The 18824-nt window shown below is 47.8% G+C and overlaps 2 protein-coding genes across 16 annotated transcripts in view; one reads left to right on the top strand and one right to left on the bottom strand.

The window, feature by feature from the left end:
* LOC134810436 (putative postmeiotic segregation increased 2-like protein 3) overlaps positions 1–18824 on the top strand; it is a 54481-nt gene that overhangs the window by 15824 nt on the left and 19833 nt on the right. For 9 of the 15 annotated variants that reach the window (XM_063814366.1, XM_063814370.1, XM_063814363.1 and 6 more), the window contains one exon: positions 859–1042. In XM_063814366.1, the coding sequence (XP_063670436.1) occupies positions 859–1042 (184 nt within the window). Of the gene's footprint in view, positions 1–858; positions 1043–4116; positions 4204–4462; positions 5173–10184; positions 10204–10228; positions 10319–18824 lie in introns of those variants that run through there. The other 6 variants (XM_063814375.1, XM_063814374.1, XM_063814376.1 and 3 more) reach the window with 6 other exon arrangements.
* LOC100612319 (speedy protein E5-like) lies at positions 7675–18656 on the bottom strand. Its single transcript, XM_016958826.4, has 8 exons — positions 17707–18656; positions 16538–16756; positions 14992–15219; positions 13904–13962; positions 12597–12682; positions 10240–10558; positions 10013–10117; positions 7675–9159 (listed from the first exon to the last, which is right to left on the bottom strand). Exons 1-7 carry the CDS (start codon positions 17864–17866, stop codon positions 10058–10060), a joined length of 1131 nt encoding a protein of 376 aa, XP_016814315.4. The 5' UTR covers positions 17867–18656; the 3' UTR covers positions 7675–9159; positions 10013–10057.

The raw sequence follows: 18824 nt of genomic DNA, 5'->3' as shown, positions 1-18824 counted from the left end.
GATATGTGTATATATATACATATATATGTGTGTGTATATATATACATATATGTGTGTGTATATATACATGTGTGTATATATATACATATATGTGTGTGTGTACATATGTATGTGTGTGTGTGTATATATATATATATATATATATATTTTTTTTTTTTCTTTAGACAGAGTCTCACTCTGTCACCCAGGCTGGAGTGCAGTGGCACAGTCTCAGCTCACTGCAATCTCTGCCTCCCAGGTTCAAGTGATTCTCGTGCCTCAGCCTCCTGAAGAGCTGGGACTATAGCGTGCACCACCACTCCTGGCTAATTTTTGTATTTTTAGTAGAGATGGGGTTTTGCCATGTTGCCCAGGCTGGTCTGGAACTCCAGGCCTCAAGTGATCTGCGCTCCTCGGCCTCCCAAAGTGCTGGAATTACAGGCATGAGCCACCGCACCCTGCCCTACATATACATTTTAATTATAATATCTCTTGGATTCTTTAAAAATTTAAAAAATTTTTTTAATTCTTTAAAAAATTCTTTAAAACAATTTTATTTGAAGAGTAATAACAAAACAAATCTCTATTTGTGAATAAATAAACCTTGAGATCATTTATGGTTTTGCAATTCAACCTGAAAAATGAAATCAAAGCTTTTATCAAAACAAAGTATGTTTAGTGCTCTCTGTCTCACTGTCTTTTAGGTGCCAAACCTTAGATTTTATGATGACTCCTCAACCGTTTAGATCTTGGTTATCTCAGAGGGATCATCAGCTTTTTAACAAAGTTTTGAGAGAAAATTAAGTGAAGAAAAGCATAGTCAATGCTCAACATCACGGGTCTCTCACTGAACACACCACGCCTGGTATTCTCTCACAGCGATGTCACCATTTCTACCTGCCATGCATCGGTGAAGGTTGGGACTCGACTGGTGTTTGATCACGATGGGAAAATAATCCAGAAAACCCCCTACCCCCACCCCAGAGGGACCACAGTCAGCGTGAAGCAGTTATTTTCTACACTACCTGTGCACCATAAGGAATTTCAAAGGAATATTAAGAAGGTACAGTAAATTAATCTTGGTTTTCAAGAGTATTGGTTAATGCACATGAGCAAAAGATTTACTAAAGATGTTTATTCTTCAGTTGATTCTCTTGCCATAATCTATTGAGAAATGCTTTATTTGCATTTCTCGTTAAAGACTTAACATTGAAGACTTAACTTTAGGGTGATTTACTTTTTTCTTTTCATCACATAGTGTTTATTAGGACTGGGCAACATAGTGAGACTCTGTTTCTATGAAAAATTAAAAAAAAAATTGACTGGGCATGGTGGCATCCACCTGTAGTTCCAGCTACTTGGGAAGCTGAAGTGGGAGATTCACTTGAGCCCAGAAACTTGAGGCTGCAGTGAGCTATGATTGCGCCACTGTATTTCAGACTGGGAGACAGAGTAAGACACTGTCTGGAAAAATATATATACATATATATATTTTATTTTTATTTTTAATTTTTATCTTTTTTTGAGATGGAGTCTCACTTTGGCGCCCTGGCTGGAGTGCAGTGGCACGATCTCGATTCACTGCAACCTCCACCTCCTGAGTTTAAGCGATTCACCTGCCTCAGCCTTCTGAATAGCTGGGATTACAGGCGCGCACCACCACACCTGGCTCATTTTTGTATTTTTAGCAGAGACGGGGTTTCACCATGTGGTCCAGGCTGGCCAGGCTGGTCTCGAATTCCTGACCTCAGGTGATCCGCCCACCTCGGCCTCTCAAAGTGCTGGGATTATAGGCGTGAGCCACCATGCCTGCCTTATGTACTTACATTTTAATGAGACTGTTTCTCTTGGTTTTCTGATAAATGAGTTACTGGAACCCTTATGAATCTGAATGCAAAAGAAACAGCTAAATGTTATGTAATTGTTGTGTTTAAAAACCAGATTATAAAACTATCTGTATTATATGATTACGGTTTTATAAAAACAAAACAACGGCCTAAATGTGTATAGTATAAAGGCTGGAAGAGTCAGCACTTTCATGTTCTCAGCGGTTATCCTTGGATGTGAGATCTCATGCACTTTTTGCTCTCTTCTTTGTGCCTTTCCATTTTGTATGTGTATTTTTTACAATCTAAAAAGTTACTTAAACATATGCAGCTAAAAACTTTTTTTACTCGTAAAGCATTTGGTGCTAATTTTAACTGTTCTTTTTTTAGACAGAGTCTTCTCACTCTGTCGGCCAGGCTGGAGTGCAGTGGTGTGATCTTGGCTCACTGCAACCTCTACCTCCTGGGTTCAAGTGATTCTCCTGCCTCAGTCTCCCAAGTAGCTGGGATTATAGGTATGTGTCACCATGACCAGCTAATTTTTGTATTTTTAGTAGAGATAGGGTTTCACCATGCTGGCCAGGCTGGTCTTGCACCCCTGACCTCAAGTGATCTGCCTGCCTCAGCCTCCCAAAGTGCTGGGATTACAGGCATGAGCCACCACGCGTGGCCTTTTTTTTAAAGCTTTTTTGTAAGTCAGCTAGCAAGAACGCAGGAAGAAATACTCAAATCTCCCTTACCCAGCTGGGGGCTATGTCAGGTTTTATAAGCATAGGGTAATGAGTTGTGATTTGATTGGATCTTGCAATAAAGTAATGCTGGGAGGTGTGATCTGACTGGATCCTGCCATGGGGTGACAGCAAAACTCAATCTGATTGGATCCTGGCTCCTGCCATGGAGTGTCCAGTTCTTAAATCAGTCTCAGCTCTTCAGGCCGAGCTTTTAGTTTCCACTCCGTGGTTGCATGCTTGGTTACCCTGGGCATGCACAGGGTACATGCCCTTCAACCTGTGGGTCCATGGCAATTGAAAAACAACTGACAACCTCATTACATAAAAGTTGAACTGAGCCGGGTGCAGTGACTCACGCCTGTAATCCCAGCACTTTGGGAGGCCAAGGCAGGTGGAGGTCAGGACTTCAAGACCAGCCTGGCCAAAATGGTAGAACCCCATCTCTACTAAAAATATAAATATTAGCCAGGTGTGGTGGTGCACCCTTATAATCCCAGCTATCTGGAGGCTGAGGCAGCAGAATCACTTGAACCTAGGAGGTGGAGGTTGCAGTGAGCTGAGTTCATACCATTGCACTCCAGCCTGGGTGACAAGAGTGAAACTCCGTCAAAAAAAAAAAAAAAAAAAAAAGTTGAACCAGATTTGGTCTTATGCAATTACAGATCTACAAACCTCACCCCCACCCTCCTGCCAACACCTTCCACTCCTCATTCTTGAGGGATTAGGGATGGAGGTCATGCTTCTGCTTCGACTTCATGCTGAGCAGGGCACTGAGTCCCCTAAAGTGAAAGGAATGAAACTCTTGGGCTTCTGAGTTCAAATGAGTTCTGGGGTCACCCGGAGTAGCTTGAAAGGCTGGTATTGTTGTAATACAAGCTGAAGGTGGAAGTGTTGGAGCCTGGAGGACAAACAGCTCACCATCCATTTAAATAAATAGGACCAAAAAGTAACAGAACAGTGGCCACGAGGGGCCCCAACAGAGGAAGAAACCAGGTGAGGTGCGGTATAGTGGACTCGACTGCCTTCTAAATCTCAGTTGTTGGCCGGGTGCAGTGGCTCACGCCTGTAATTCCAGCAAAAGAAAAGCCGAGGCAGGGTGATCACGAGGTCAGGAGTTCAAGACCAGCCTGGCCAACATGGTGAAGCCCTGTCTCTACTAAAAATACAAAAATTAGCTAGGCATGGTGGCATGTGCTGTAGTCCCAGCTACTCGGGAGGCTGAGGCAGGAGAATCGCTTGAACCCGGGAGGCGGAGGTTGCAGTGAGCCGAGATTGTGCCACTGCACTCCAGCCTAGGTAACAGAGCAGGACTCCATCTCAGTCAATCAATCAATCAATCAATCTCAGTGGTTGAACTACCCTTGACATGGTTCAGCTCTGTATCCACACCCAAATCTCATGTCAAATTGTAATTCCCAGTGTTGTGGGAGGGACCTGGTGGGAGGTGATTGGCTCATGGGGGCCGACTTCCCCTTTGCCGTTCTCGTGATATTGAGTGAGCGCTTGTGGGATCTGGTTGTTTAAAAGCGTGCAGCCCTCCCACTTCACTCTCTCTGTCTCTCCTGCTCCAACATGGCCAGACGTGCCTGCTTCCCCTTCGCCTTCTGCCGTGATTGTCAGTTTCCTGAGGCCTCCCCAGCCATGCTTCCTGTACAGCCTGCAGAACTGTGAGTCAATTAAACCTCTTTTCTTCATAAATTACCCAGTTTCTCATCGTTCTTTATAGCAGTGTGAAAACAGATTAATGGCCCTTCTGGTTGAAGGAATGCAGCCATTCTGCTTGTTTGACTATGTCCTTTCTATTCATCTGTATTTCCTGGGAGGTGTTTATCCAAGTGTAATAGGAGGTATTGGTGACCGCACAGTCCCCTCAGTGTTCTGCTAGTAAATAGTTGAAGGTTGATCATTGATCTCCTGCGTTTTCAGTCTGGCATGGAAAAGCCCCCGTGCAACTGGTAAAGATATCAATAAGCACCAGGAGGTATCTAAATCCACCAGGAGCCATAGGCATCACATCGACGTCCATTTACCAGTCTTCCCTGGCAAGATTCTTCTGAATTGTGCTGCCTTGACCAAAAGAGGTATGGGAGGGGCTGGGCGCAGTGGCTTGTGCCTGTAATCCCAACATTTTGGGAAACCAATTCAGGTGGATCATTAGAGGTCAGGGGTTCAAGACCATCCTGGCCAACATGGTGACATCCCATCTCTACTAAAAATACAATAAGTTAGCTGGGTTTGGTGTTGGGTGCCTGTAATCCCAGCTACTCGAGAGGCTGAGGCAGGATAATCGCTTGAACCTGGGAGGAGGAGGTGGCAGTGAGCTGAGATCGTGCCATTGCACTCCAGTGTGGGCAACAAGAGTGAAACGTCGTCTCAAAAAATAAAACAAAAGTCCGGGCGTGATGGCTCACACCTGTAATCCCAGCACTTTGGGAGGCCAAGACGGGTGGATCACAAGGTCAGGAGTTCAAGACCAGCCTGGCCTAGATGGTGAAACCCTGTCTCTACTAAAAATACAAATATTAGCTGGGCATGGTGGCATGCACCTGTAATCTCAGCTACTCAGAAGTCTGATGCAGGAGAATTGCTAAAACCCAGGAGGGAGAGGTTACATTGAGCCAAGATTGCACCACTGCACTCTAGCCTGGGCGACAGAGCAAGACTCCATCTCGAAAGAAAGAAAGAGAAAGGAAATTCCCCAGGGAAGTACCTTGGCTTATTTCATGAACAGGTACTGAAGGAAGCAGAGGCATGTGGAGGACTTCCCCACCTCATGCAGCTATTTGGGCCGTGGCACCTGAAATTTATTATTTCAGAGTCACCCCTTTGATGACCTTAGCAGTGAACTGCAGTCATCTGTTTAGGCCTCTCCATGGCCCACATCAATGCCGGTATTTCTGTTTATGGCACATTTGATTTCCTTGTTGTTGGCATTTAGAAGGTCCCCCGTTTCCCAGATCACACCATGGGCATGGACCACAGAGATTGCATCTTGTGAGTCTGTAGAAATGGTCAAGGCCTTGTCCTCTCTTAGGTCCAGAGGTCAGGTTAATGCAGATTTTCCCGGCCATCTGTGCTGAAGTCCCTGTGGGGAGGCTCCTGGCTGGTTTCCTGTAGGTAGACAGCTACACGTCCTGCCCTTCATTGGCTTCTTTTCATGAAGCTCCTGCCATCTACAAAACATGTCTCCCTTCTTGAATCACATCTCTGTTATTGAAACTCTAGAAGTCGACCGGGCATGGTGGCTATGCCTATAATCCCAGCATTTTGGGATGCCAAGGCGGGTGGATCACCTGAGGTCAGGAGTTCAAGACCAGCCTGGCCAACATGGCGAAACCCCGTCTCTAATACAAATACAAAAATTAGCCAAGCATGGTGGCCACTGTACTCCAGCCTGGGCGACAGAGCAAGACTCCGTCTCAAAAAAAAAAAAAAAAAAAAAAAAGAGAAAGAAAGTATCATGCTTTTCTGCATTCTGTGAATTGTTTTAGTGAGTTATCGAACTTGAGGGCATGGTGGGAACCTCCAAATTTGCAGCCAGTTGGTGAGAAGTACATGTGGTCTGAGGACACCCAAGCCTGCAGGTGTGTCTAAAGCGAGGGCAGCCTAGTGGGGGCTGGTGGCCTTAACCTGTGGCATTTGAGGTAACATCAGGGAGTTGACATCAGAATTGCATCACATAGGCTGGGCGCGGTGGCTCACGCCTGTAATCCTAGCACTTTGGGAGGCCAAGGCGGGCAGATCACGAGGTCAGGAGATCGAGACCATCCTGGCTAACACAGTGAAACCCCATCTCTACTAAAAATACAAAAAATTAGCCAGGCATGGTGGCGGGCGCCTGTAGTCCCAGCTACTCGGGAGGCTGAGGCAGGAGAATGGCGTGAACCCAGGAGGCGGAGCTTGCATTGAGCCAAGATCACGCCACCGCACTCCAGCCTGGGTGACAGAGCGAGACTCCATCCCCCTCCCCCCCAAAAAAAAAGATAAAAAACAGAATTGTGTCACACAGGCCAGATGCAGTGGCTCATGCTTATAATCCCAGCAATTTGAAAGGCAAGGTAACAGGATCGCTTGAGCTTGAGTCTGAGGCCGCAGTGAGCTATGACCACACCACTGCACCTCAGTCTGGGTGACAGCGCAAGACCCCAACTCCAAAAAGAAAAGAGAAAAATCACAAAGAATTGCATGGCAGAGTGCCTGTCTTTCACAGCTTTAACTGCTGCAGGAACTTTCTTTTTTTTTTTTTTTTGAGAGGGGGTGAGGAGACACAATCTCTGCTAGTGATTCTCCTGCCTCAGCCTCCCAAATAGCTGGGATTATAGGCGTGCACCACCACGCCTGCCTAATTTTTGTATTTTTAGTAGAGACAGGGTTTCTCCATGTTGGCCAGGCTGGTCTCAAACTCCTGCTGGGATCATGGGCGTGAGCCACCATGCCCGGCCACCTTTAGAGTTTTCTTACCACCTGGTTTTCCTCTCTCAATATCTTTCTCTCATTTCCTGCCTTAAAACTCTAGCTTGGCATCTGGGCGCAGTAGCTCATGCCTGTAATCCCAGCACTTTGGGAGGCCGAGGTGGGTGGATCACTTGAAGTCAGGAGTTCGAGACCAGCCTGGCCAACATGGTGAAACCTTGTCTCTACTATTTTTACAAAAGTTAGTTGGACGTACAGACGGGTGCGTGTAGTCCCAGCTACTTGGGAGGCTGAGGCAGGAGAATTTGTTTGAACCCAGAGGTGAAAGTTGCAGGGAGCCGAGGTTGTGCCACTGCACTCCAGCCTGGGAGACAGAGCAAGACTCTGTCTCCAAAACAAACAAACAAACAAACAAAAAACCCTGTAGCTTGGGATCAGCCTTCTCTTCAATTGTTTTTCTTTAAAAAATAAAAATTAAAAATAGATGTAGATGCTATGTTGCTGAGGCTGGCCTCAAACTCCTGGCTTCAGGTGATCCTCCCGCCATGACCTGCAAAACTGCAGGGATTGTAGGTGTGAGCACTGCACCCAGCCTTATGTTTTTTTCTACATAAAAAACAGCACAGGATTATCTTCCAGAGCCAATAAATATGTTCAAATAACCACAACCCCATTAAGGAAAAATATCACTGGGCAGCAAATAATCAATCCAGACCAATATGATCACAATTGCTGTGAAGGTGAGAAAAGTTCATTTTTATTATGTTTCCCCAAGAGACGCACTCTATTGTTCTCTTGAAAACACACAGCTCGTGTCCTCCTTTAGAACACACATCCTCTTTAAAGTAACATACAAACATGCCAAAACAAGGTAAAAAATTACATCTGAATTCTCACATTTCAAACATATATGAAATATCAAATAAAAATTTATTTTTACAAGAATTTAGGGGAACTACTACATAGCTATAAATGTAATATATATGTTAACTAAGTATCATAGATAAAAACCATGCTCCCTTCAGCAGCACGTGTAATAATAGATACAAAGATTGAAAGGTAAAAGATTTAGGATGGAAAGAATCCTCTCTTAAAAAGGAAAACAAAATTATATGTATATGTATACAACAGTTATAACACCCATCACACAGCGTTATAGAAACAGCATCTATTCAAAAATACCAGTATTTCCAAAATATTTAAAATAATATTGAAAGTAATAATATTTAAATAAATAAATATATTTAATAAATATTTCAATAAATAAAATAATATTTAAATAATTCTATATCCATGTTTTTCAAAATAAACCAATAAAATAGATAGTATATATTAGACGTGTTAGTATATATATCTGAGACATGTTAAAAATCACAACTGAATTCTCACAATTCAGTCACAAACCTAAACAGCAAATAAAAATTTCTATCACCAGAATTATGTTTTTTTCTGGTGGGGAGCTACCAATAGCTATAAATAGAAGAGATTATTATGGAAGTATCACAGATAAAAAGAGTGCTCACTTCAGGATCACATATAATAATACAGAAACAAATTTAAAGATAATAAAATATTTAGGATAAAAAGAATTGTCTCTTAAAAATGAAAAGAAAATTATCTTTATGTATATATAACAACTATAACTCTCATCAAAAAACTACAGGAACAGCATGTTTTCAAAAGTACAACAATTTCCAAACTATTTGAAATAAATCTATGAATAATTCAATGGCCAACATTTCCCAAACAAACCAATAAAATGCAGAGTGTGCATGAAGCTATCTGTTACAATCTGTGGCACTGATATTTCACAAAAGAATTCTGTGCCAATCTGAGCCCCTGCATTGTGCCTTCAAATGCTCCTGGACTGTGGCAACCAAGTCCGTAAGAAATAGGACCTCCAGGTTCCGCCCCAGGGAGGTTGGAATTCAGCAATATAAAAAGGGTGGTGGTGCCGCAGGAAAGGGTGGAACTGGAAACACTCCTGGTTTCTTACTTTTCTCCAAGGACTCCTAGAAGGACCCCACCCCCCTCCCCCCACCCCTGCTCCTAGGAGGACAACGTGATGACTGTATTGAGCTCCATCAAGAATGGTCCAGGTTCTTCTAGATGATGTGCACAAATGGTTCCTCTCCTCCTTCCTGGTGTCTGCCATTAGCATTGGAATAAAGTTCCTGCTGAAAATCCACATCTCCCCTGGGTCCGGTGTTCTGGAAGTGAGAGAGACAATGTCACACTTCAAGGAGGCAGCTCTCTAGACAGGAAGGTTATTCACGTCTCATGTCAAGTCTAGAGTTCAGAGCAATTGAGAAATGCAATTTTATCTGCTGCCTTTCATTCTATACCCTGCTTCTGAACCATCGTGTTCAACTGTGAAACTCACACTTTGGTGACCACGACTCCAAAACTCACTTAATACACCCAAGGTCAGCCCCAGTGATCTGCTTCATAGCAAGGACTTTGGGTGGGTCTGCCCAGGGAGTAGGGCACCCTCAGAGAATGTGGCTTTGGACTTCATCACAGCTGGGGCCTTTTGTGTCACTTAAGATCCAGACTTGTAACCATGCTAGATGTGTTTGTAATGTGACAACATCATGAACCACGAGTCCAGAAGCCTAATCCTTAATCCTACCTCCTCATGATGAAGTCTCATGCTCTGTGCTCAGTGTGGTTAGCTGCACAAGATGTAAACCAAAGCTTCACTGAACCCTCGACCCAAATCGGTAACTCAAGTGCGTCAATCATAATGAACCTCCCCAAACTCAGTATTTATGATTATTTTTGAGGCAGGGTCTCACTCTGTCGCCCAGACTGGAGTGCAGTGGCAGGATCAGGGCTCCGTGCGGCCCCGACCTTCCAGGCTCCAGCGATCCTCCCGCCTCAGCCTCCTGAGTAGTTGGGAGTAGAGATGCGTCCCACATCGCCTGGCTAATTTTTGTATTTTTGTGGAGAGGGGATCTCGCCACGTTGCCCAGGCTTGAAGCCGGATCAAGCAATTGGGTTCTTCGGATGTCCGAAATAGACCCCAATATTCTGCCTTTACCCTGGAGGATGCAGATGTACCTTCTCTCAGGCCGATGACCTCAGGCCTCCACGGTCCCTGGAGCTCTAGGAAAGGCGAGCGCGATCTCGCGCCCACACCCAGTGCTCTGGGTCATAAGCCTGGATCTGGAAAAACAAACGCCCTTTGAGAAGACGGGGACTCGCCAGGTTACCCCTCAATCCCCTCATCCAGCCTCCAGCCCACCCAATTCCTCCCCACCTCCTCCACCTCCCCAGGCCCCACTCACCTCCTCCAACTCCTCCGGGGAAACCCAAGCCCTGCCGCTCATGGAACAGAAGAAGTGGAACCGACGTTTCTGGAACAGGACTATCTGAGAGCGGTTCTTCCTGGCCCTCGGGTTCATGCAACGGCGTAACTGGAACCGACGCTTACGGAGCAAGGGTATGCGAGAGCGGTTCTTCCTGGCCCTCGGGTTCATGGAACGGCCTAACTGGAACCGACGCTTACGGAGCAAGGGTATGCGAGAGCGGGTCTTCCCATACAGGAAGTGGAAGATGTTTTCTTTGGAGTCCTCGTCGTCCTCCTCCATGTCATTGGCCAGGTAGCTGAGGACAGAAATCAGGTTGCTGCTCAGGGGCACCACCAGGAGAGGCCTCCGGCTGAGGTCAGCTTCCCAGAGAGGAAGGTAAGGGACCGTCCCTAGCTCAGGACTGGCACCCACCCTGCAGAGAGCCATGCCTTCCTCAGGAGGGCTCTGCTGGACAGAGACCGATCAAGGGCGTCTCCCACTCCTTCAGGATGGAGACAAAAACCCAACTGGTGGCCGAGAGTGGTGGCTTACGCCTGGAATCCCAGCACATTGGGAGGCCAAAGCAGGAGGATCACTTGAGGCCAGGAGTTTGAGACGGGCCTGGGCAACATAGTAAGACCCTCGTCTCTATTAAAAATAGAAGAAATATGCCAGACGCGGTGGCTCATACCTGTAATCCCAGCACTTTAGAAGGCTGAAGCAGGTGGATCGCTTGAGACCAGGAGTTGGAGACCAGCCTGGTCAACACGGAGAAACCCCATCTCTACTAAAAATACAAAAATCAGCCTGGTGCGGTGGCACACCCGTTAGGCCTAGCTACTCAGGAGGCTGAAGCATAAGAATTGTGTGAACCCAGGAGGCGGAGGTTGCAGTGAGTTGAGATTGGGCCACTCCATTCCAGCCTGAGAGGCAGAGCAAGACTCTGTCTCAATAAACAGACAAACAAACAAACTGTCCAGGTGTGGTGGCACAGCCCTGTAGTCGGAGCTAATAAAGAAGCTGAGGTGGGAGGATCGCTTGAGCCCAGGATATGGAGGCTGCGGTGAGCTATGATCTCACCACTGCACTCCAGCTTGGGGGACAGGGCAAATCTGTCTCAAAAAAATAAAAGAAATTGAATACATTGATATTTTGCCAGGACCCTGCCTTCTACAGGCATCTAGTCTAATGGGACTGGGAGTAATCAAGGCAGATGACCTAATCCCAGTGTCCAGGATGTAACTAGAGAGCTACGGGCATGCAGAAGTTGGAAGATGAGGGAAGGCATCACAGAGGCTGTGGGGTGAACTGACTTCAAGGAATGGGTCCTTCCCTTCAGAGCCACATGTGTGCGGGACACCCAGACAGAAAACACAAATGCAAAGTCAAGTGGAGGGCATTTGGAAGGAGCAGTGAAGCCGAGCCAGGAAATACCAAGATGGCGAGCCAGTGTGCTTGTAGAGATTGTAGAGAGGGTAGAATTGACACTGTGGACCCTGGCCTCGATAGAGAAAGGCATCAGCTAAGGAAGTTGTTCAGGTGGGCAGTGAGGTTGTCGTGCTTTGGAAAGATGTTCAGGCTGCACTAGGAAGCCCCCTGGCTTGGGGAGAGACTCCAGGAGACCCCAGCGGGGAGCATTTGACAGTGGATTCGAGTGATGCGAGGGGGACCTGAACTGTGGCCTCTGTCATGGGAACCCAGAGGAGGTCGATGGCGTTTGTGGTTGATGTGGGAAGGAGAGAGAGAGAAGAACCAGAAACGTCTGCTTGCTGGAGGAAGTGGCATGTCCGCTCCTCCACTCCTTTTCTTTTCCCCTTAGGAGCGGTTTATGGTTCCTTTTGTTTTATTCTTTTATTTGTACACTGGCATTGGAGTTTGTTTTTTTGGCTTTTTTTTTTTTTTTTGAGAAAAAGTCTCACTCTGTCACCCAGGCTGGAGTGCGGTGGCTCGACCTTAGCTTACTGCAACCTCCACCTCCTGGGTTCAAAGGGTTCTCTTGCCTCAGCCTCCCGAGTAGCTGGGATTACAGATGCACTCCACCATGCCCAGCTAATTTTTCTATTTTTAGTAGAGACGGGGTTTGGCCATGTTGGCCAGGCTGGTCTCGAACTGCTGACCTCAGGTGATCCGCCTGCCTCGGCCTCCCAAAGCGCTGGGATTACAGGCATATGCCACTGTGCCCAGCCTGAGTTTCTGTTTAGAAACAACAGTCTATGATAGTATAATCCTCTCTTTTTTGTACACAGAGTAAAGAGGACAAATAGGTGAAAGAATAAATGAAAGGCTGGAATCCCACTTCCCCCGCAGTCCCAGGGCATTGGATATTGACGGATAGGAGGCAGCAAACCACTCACAGAGCCAGGAAGAAATGAATGCGTTGGTATAGCCAGGAGGGGAAGCCGGCCCGGCTGAAATACGCTATGACCATAGCCAGGAGATACTGATGGAGAGAAAGGAACACAGAGAGGGGGAGGTCACATCTTGGAAGAGGAAGATTGTGGAGAGGGGGAATGAGGGTCTGGGGAGGGGCTGCCCATCAGAGAAGGGACCTCAGTGTTGGGGTGACTGTACTCATTTGGAAATTGCGGGATGGAGGGGTATTCGAAGGTCGGATGCAAACCCAAGAAGCCAGAGGAAGGGTTTTGGGTGATGCTCCCAGGATGGTGGGCTCCGATGGTATCTTTGGAGGGGGTGTGTCTAGGTCGGCTGGTGTCAGGAGGGTCATTTGTGTGCCAGGCAGAGAACTGTCCCAAAGAGCTGAGAGTAGAGGGGCCAGGAGCTTCAGGGCTGTGGCCAGACTGTGGCCCAGAGCTCAGATCCCAAAGGACCCATAGGAGAGGCAGGGGCCACTCATTCACTCTGCAAGAGACCAGCAGAATCCTGAGGGAGATGCTGACAAATCATAAAAAGACCAAGAATAGCCGGGAGTGGCGGCTCAAGCCTGTGATCCCAGTACTTTGAGAGGTGGAGACAGGAGGATCATGTGAGCCCAACAGTTGGAGAACAACCTGGGCAACATAGTGAGACCCTGTTTCTACAAACATTTCAAAAATTAGTTGAGCATGGTGGCATGTGCCTACTCCGAGCTCCTCAGGAGGCTGAGGAAAGAAGATTGCTTGAGCCCAGGAATTAGAGGCTGCAATGAGCTATGATCATGCCACTGCACTCCATCCTGGGGAGCAGAGCTAGACTCTGTCTCACAAAAAAAAAATTTGTGGGTGCCAAGACTCAAGACTGTGGGAGCTGGTCGGGCACAGTGGCTGACGTCTATAATCTTAGCACTTTGGGAGGCCAAGGCGGGTGGATCGCCTGAGGTCAGGTGTTCAGGACCAACCTGGCCAACATGGCAAAACCCCGTTTCTACTAAAAACACAAAAATTAGCCAGGCGTGGTGGTTCATGTCTGTAATCCCAGCTGCTTGGAGGCTGAGGCAGGAGAATCGCTTGAACCCGGGAGGCATCGGCTGCAGTGAGTCAAGATCGAGACACTGCCCTCCAGCCTGGGCAACAGAGCAAGACTCTGTCTCACAAAAAAAAAAAAAAAAAAAAGACTGTAGGAGCATCTGGTGGGAGGTGGTGGAGGGAGAACTGTGGGTTTGGAAGCTGCGCCCCCCCCCAGCCATGCGTTGGAACAGGAACAGTTACATGGAGAACAACCTTACCTTGTCCGACACCCTCAGATCTTTGTCCCAGGCCAGGAATCTTTTAATGACAGGATCCTCTGTGATTAGAGAGCAGATGTCAGTGTGAGAAGCAGGACAGGGTTTCCGTGGGAGCAGCAGGGCAGCGAGGAGAAGTGTGCCTCCCGGGGGGAAGTCTCAGGATTGTGGCCGCAGGTGAGGTGGATGGGAGAGGGGAGAATGACTTTCACTGGGCAAGGGAGAGAGGCTCCTGCTCTGAGACTCCCCTGAGAAGAGGCCGAAGGAGGCCCTGGGTGTGAGAATCTACAGGATGTAGAGCTGGGAATCAGCCAGGACCCCCTCCAGCAGACACGGAGGGACCACTGCAGAGTCATAGAGGAATTCCCATCATTTCGTCATGAGACAGTCACATCAGGGTGTGACCATGGCCTTGGTATCCCCCACTATGGATGGAGACACTTAGGTTTAGAAAAGTCAGTAAGAGACATTAAGTTTCAGAGGGCACAGCTGAAACCACTTTCTTTGTTTATTGATTTTGTTTTTCTTGGATTTTTATTTTTATTTATTTATTAATTTATTTTGAGACAGAGTCTTGCTCTGTGGGCCAGGCTGGAATGCAGTGGCCTGATCTTGGCTCACTGCAACCTCTGCCTCCCAGGTTTAAGCAATTCTCCTGTCTCAGCCTCCCGAGTAGCTGGGATTACATGCATGAGCTACTGTGCCCAGCCTTGGTTTTTCTTTTGAGACAGGGTTTTGCTCTGTCACCCAGGCTGGAGTGCAGTGGTGTAGTCATAGCTCACTGCAGCCTCAAAGTCCTGAGTTCAAGCAATCATCTTGCCTCAGCCTCCCAACGTGCTGGGATCTCAGGCGGGAGCCACCGCGCCTGGCCCGAAACGAAGCTTTCTTATCCCAAGCGCTGACCTTTATCAAGTTGACCTAATCCTTTATCATCTCCTAAGTGTCCCTCATGAGTGATCACTTCACATTCCTCCCACATGGAGAGCTCACCCACTGGGGCATATTTTTCCCATTGGAAAAGTGTGGTTATTGGAAGTTTCCTGTTTTTGGAAAGAACAGGATTGGAGGTTCTCTCTGGGGTGTCCTCCTACCAAGCAGCCTGTTGAAGGCCTCGTGGTGCTCAGGGAGCACAAGCGACACTCGCCGTCTCTTCAGCTTCATCTTGAGGCCACACAGCATCTCCGCCACCCAGATCTCCTCAGGCTCAGGGGCGAGCACCTTCCGTAGCTCCTCCTCCGACTCCTCAGATTCGTCCCACCACTCCATCTTCCTTTTCCAGCAAAAGGACCTATGCGGGGGGCTGGGATCTACCCCAGGGGCTGAGTAAAGAAACCAGGCCACGGTGTAATGCTTCTGCAGTTGATCACACTAGAGCCCGACCCAAAACCCCAAACCACTCTCCATCCTCCCCAGCCTCGCAGACTGCTGGCTTCTCCAAGCCATCTTTCCTTCTGTCTGTCTCCTCTGCTGAGCTCCATGTGCCGCTCCTTCTCCTCCCCATTCTCCCATTTCTCTGTCCTCAGAACACTTCCTCATATCCTTCCCTGGTCCCTGGCTCTCTGAGTCCCTTTTTTTTTTTTTTTTTTTTTTTTTGTTGTTATTGTTGTTGTTGAGAAACAGTCTTCCTTTGTGGCCTAGGCTGGAGTGTAGTGGTGCGATCTTGGCTCACTGCAACCTCTGCCTCCTGGGTTCCAGTGATTCTCCTGCCTAAGCCTCCCAAGTAGCTGGGATTACAGGTGCCCACCAGAATGCCCAGCTCATTTTTGTGCTTCTAGAAGAGACAGGGTTTCACCATGTTGGCCAGGCTGGTCTCCAACTCCTGGCCTCAAGTGATCTGCCTGCCTGGCCTCCCAAAGTGCTGGGATTACAGGTGTGAGCCACTGCACCCTGCCTCAGTACCTCCATTCTTCCCACACACCCTCCTCACATGCTCCTTCCTGACTTCTGGGCCCTTCCTTCCTTCTTTTTTTTTTTTTTTTTTTGAGACAGCGTCTTACTCTCTCACCCAGAGTGGAATGCAGTGGCGCTATCTTGGCTCAAAGCAACCTCTTCCACCTGGGTTCAAGCGATTATCCTGTCTCAGCCTCCTGAGTAGCTGGGATAACAGGCATGCCTGGCTAATTTTTGTATTGTTAGTATAAATGAGGTTTCGCTATATTGGTCTGGTTGGTCTCGAACAACTGACCTCAAGTGATCCACCCATCTCAGCCTCCCAAAGTAATGGGATTACAGGCATGAGCTACCACACCCGGCCTTCGTTTTTCTTTTGACACAGGGTTTTGCTCTGTCACCCAGGCTGGAGTGCAGTGGTGCAGTCATAGCTCACTGCAGCCTCAAAGTCCTGAGCTCAAGCAATCCTCTTGCCTCAGCCTCCCAACGTGCTAGGATCTCAGGCGTGAGCCACTGCACCTGGCCCGAAACCAAGCTTTCTCATCCCAAGCGCCAAACTTTATTAAGTCTAGCCTAGTCCTCTATCGTCTCCTAAGTGTCCCTCATGAGTGATCACTTCTGAGTCCTCCTGCGTGGAGAGCTCACCCACTGGGGGCGTATCTTTCCCATTGGAAAAGTGTGGTTATTGGAAGTTTCCTCTTTTTAGAAAGAACAGGATTGGAGGTGCTCTCTGGGGTGTCCTCCTACCAAGCTGACTGTTGAAGTCCTTGTGGTGCTCAGGGAGGATGGGTGACACTCGCTGTTGCTTCAGCTTCATCGTGAGCCCACACATCGTCTCCACTACCCCGGTCTCCTCAGGCTCAGGGGCGAGCTCCTTCTCCGGCTCCTCCGCAGATTCATCTGACCACTCCCTCTTCCTTTTCCAGCCAAGGGACCTACATGGGGGGCTGGGATCTACCCCAGGGGCTGAGTAAAGAAACCAGGCCACCGTGTAATGCTTCTGCATCTGATCACCTTAGACCCCGACCCCAAACCCCAAACCACTCTCCATCCTCCCCAGACTCGCAGACTGCTTTCTTCTCTAAGCCATCTTTCTGAGTTTCTCCTCTGCTCAACCCCATGTGCCGCTCCTTCCCCTCCCCATTCTTCTCTCTCTCTGTCCTCCGAACACTGCTTCATGTCCTTCCCTGGTCCCTGGCTCTCTGAGTCCCTCCTTTTTTGTTTTGTTTTGTTTTGACACAGAATCTTGCTTTGTCACCCAGGCTGGAGTGTAGTGGTGCAATCTCAGCTCACTGCAACATCCATCTCCTGGATTCCATTTATTCTTCTGCCTCAGCCTCTCAGGTAGCTGGGATTACAGGTGCCTGCCATAATGCCCAGCTCAATTGTGTACTTTTAGTAGAGACAGGGTTTCACCATGTTGGCCAGGCTGGTCTCAAACTCCTGGCCTCAAGTGATCCGCCTGCCTTGGCCTCCCAAAGTTCTGGGATTACAGGTGTGAGCCACCGCACCCAGCCTGAATTTCTCCATTCTTCCCACACAGCCTCCTCAGGTTCTCCTTCCTGACCGCTGACCCTTCTTTTCTTTTCTTTTCTTTTTTTTTTTCTGGAGTGCAGTAGTGTGATCTCAGCTCACTGCAACCTCTTCCTCCCAGTCTCAAGTGATTCTCCTGTCTCAGCCTCCTGAGTAGCTGGGATTACAGGTGTGCACCACTACCACTTGGCTAATTTTTATACTTTTAGTAGAGATGGGGTTTCACCATATTGGCCAGGCTGGCCTTGAACTCCTGACCTCAGGTGATCCGCCCGCCTTGGCCTCCCAAAGTGCTGGGGTTACAGGCATGAGCCACCGCACCCGGCCCCCTTCCTTCGTCTTAGTCAATCCTATCCCACCTCTTCTTCCACCAGTCCCCTCACCTGATGGTCCCAATGCTTCATCATCCACCACCTCCTGGAGGGGGTACCCCGAGGTGCTCTGCTGGGGACTCTGCTCATTCTGGGGGTGCGGTTGATGGCTGGTCATGATCTTTGCCGTAATCTGTCCCCTCTTACGGAACCTAGTCTCCGTTCTGTCCATGGCCTTCTTCTGGACACTGCTCGGATCCAGAAGAGTATGTTATCAATTCTCAAGCCTAGGAGAAGTCAGGAGTGGAGAACAGCTCTGAGAAGATACTGTTGTCCAACTGATCTCCAGGCACCACGGAGTCCGGTCCCTCCAATCAGGAAGGTCGGAATCTCTGATGTCATGGCTCATGCCAACCTGGCAACCAGTTTGAAAAAAAACACTTGTAACTGCCATTCTGATCTCTTGTCCTGGAGATCCTGGGTGAATGGTATCTCCTGCCACTGTCCCAACCTCAGACCATTGTCCAAAAGCATCTTCAGGGACTCCACATCCCTCTGTTCCCTGTCCCAGCAGAGGCTTTCTCCTCTCCACTCAAAGCCTGAAGCATGTTGGGGTCTCTTCGTCTCTGTACATGCCCATTTCAGAGTCCAGTCTGGTGGGAGAGGGAACAGAGTGGGAAAGAAAACTAGGGTAAGCAGAAACGATGAAACCTTCTAAGAGTGAGATTATCATGTACAAGAGTGAGATTATCATGTACAAGAGTGAGATTATCATGTACAAGAGATCCCAGGAATACTGACTTGATGAAAAAGTCACATGAGAGCACTCAGTTTGGCAGAGCTTTTCTGCCGAATGTTTACTCACATTCACTGTCCGAGATTCTGTACTGGGGGTACACACGTCCTCTGCCCTAAGGCAATTTTGAGTCCAAGAGACATTTTGAGGCCTAAAAATCATAGGAAACTGCCCCTGAGCTCACACATATTTCCAATGGTGTCCCCAATTTCAGGGAATCCATGGATTACCTAAGCCAGACCCTCCAGTTCGGCTAAGAAACTCTAGTCTGTATATCAAGTTTTGTATCATATGTATTGCTCTGAACTCAGAAATTTCCCTTCCATTTATGGATTCTATGAATAAAATATCACATGTACAAAAAGACTAAGTCAAAAATTTCAGCTGTGCACAG

This window comes from Pan troglodytes, chromosome 6, assembly GCF_028858775.2.
Source record: "Pan troglodytes isolate AG18354 chromosome 6, NHGRI_mPanTro3-v2.0_pri, whole genome shotgun sequence".
Classification (NCBI taxonomy): domain Eukaryota; kingdom Metazoa; phylum Chordata; class Mammalia; order Primates; family Hominidae; genus Pan; species Pan troglodytes.
The sequence above is the reverse complement of the archived record's forward strand: the minus strand, read 5'-3'. Positions and strand labels throughout refer to the sequence as shown.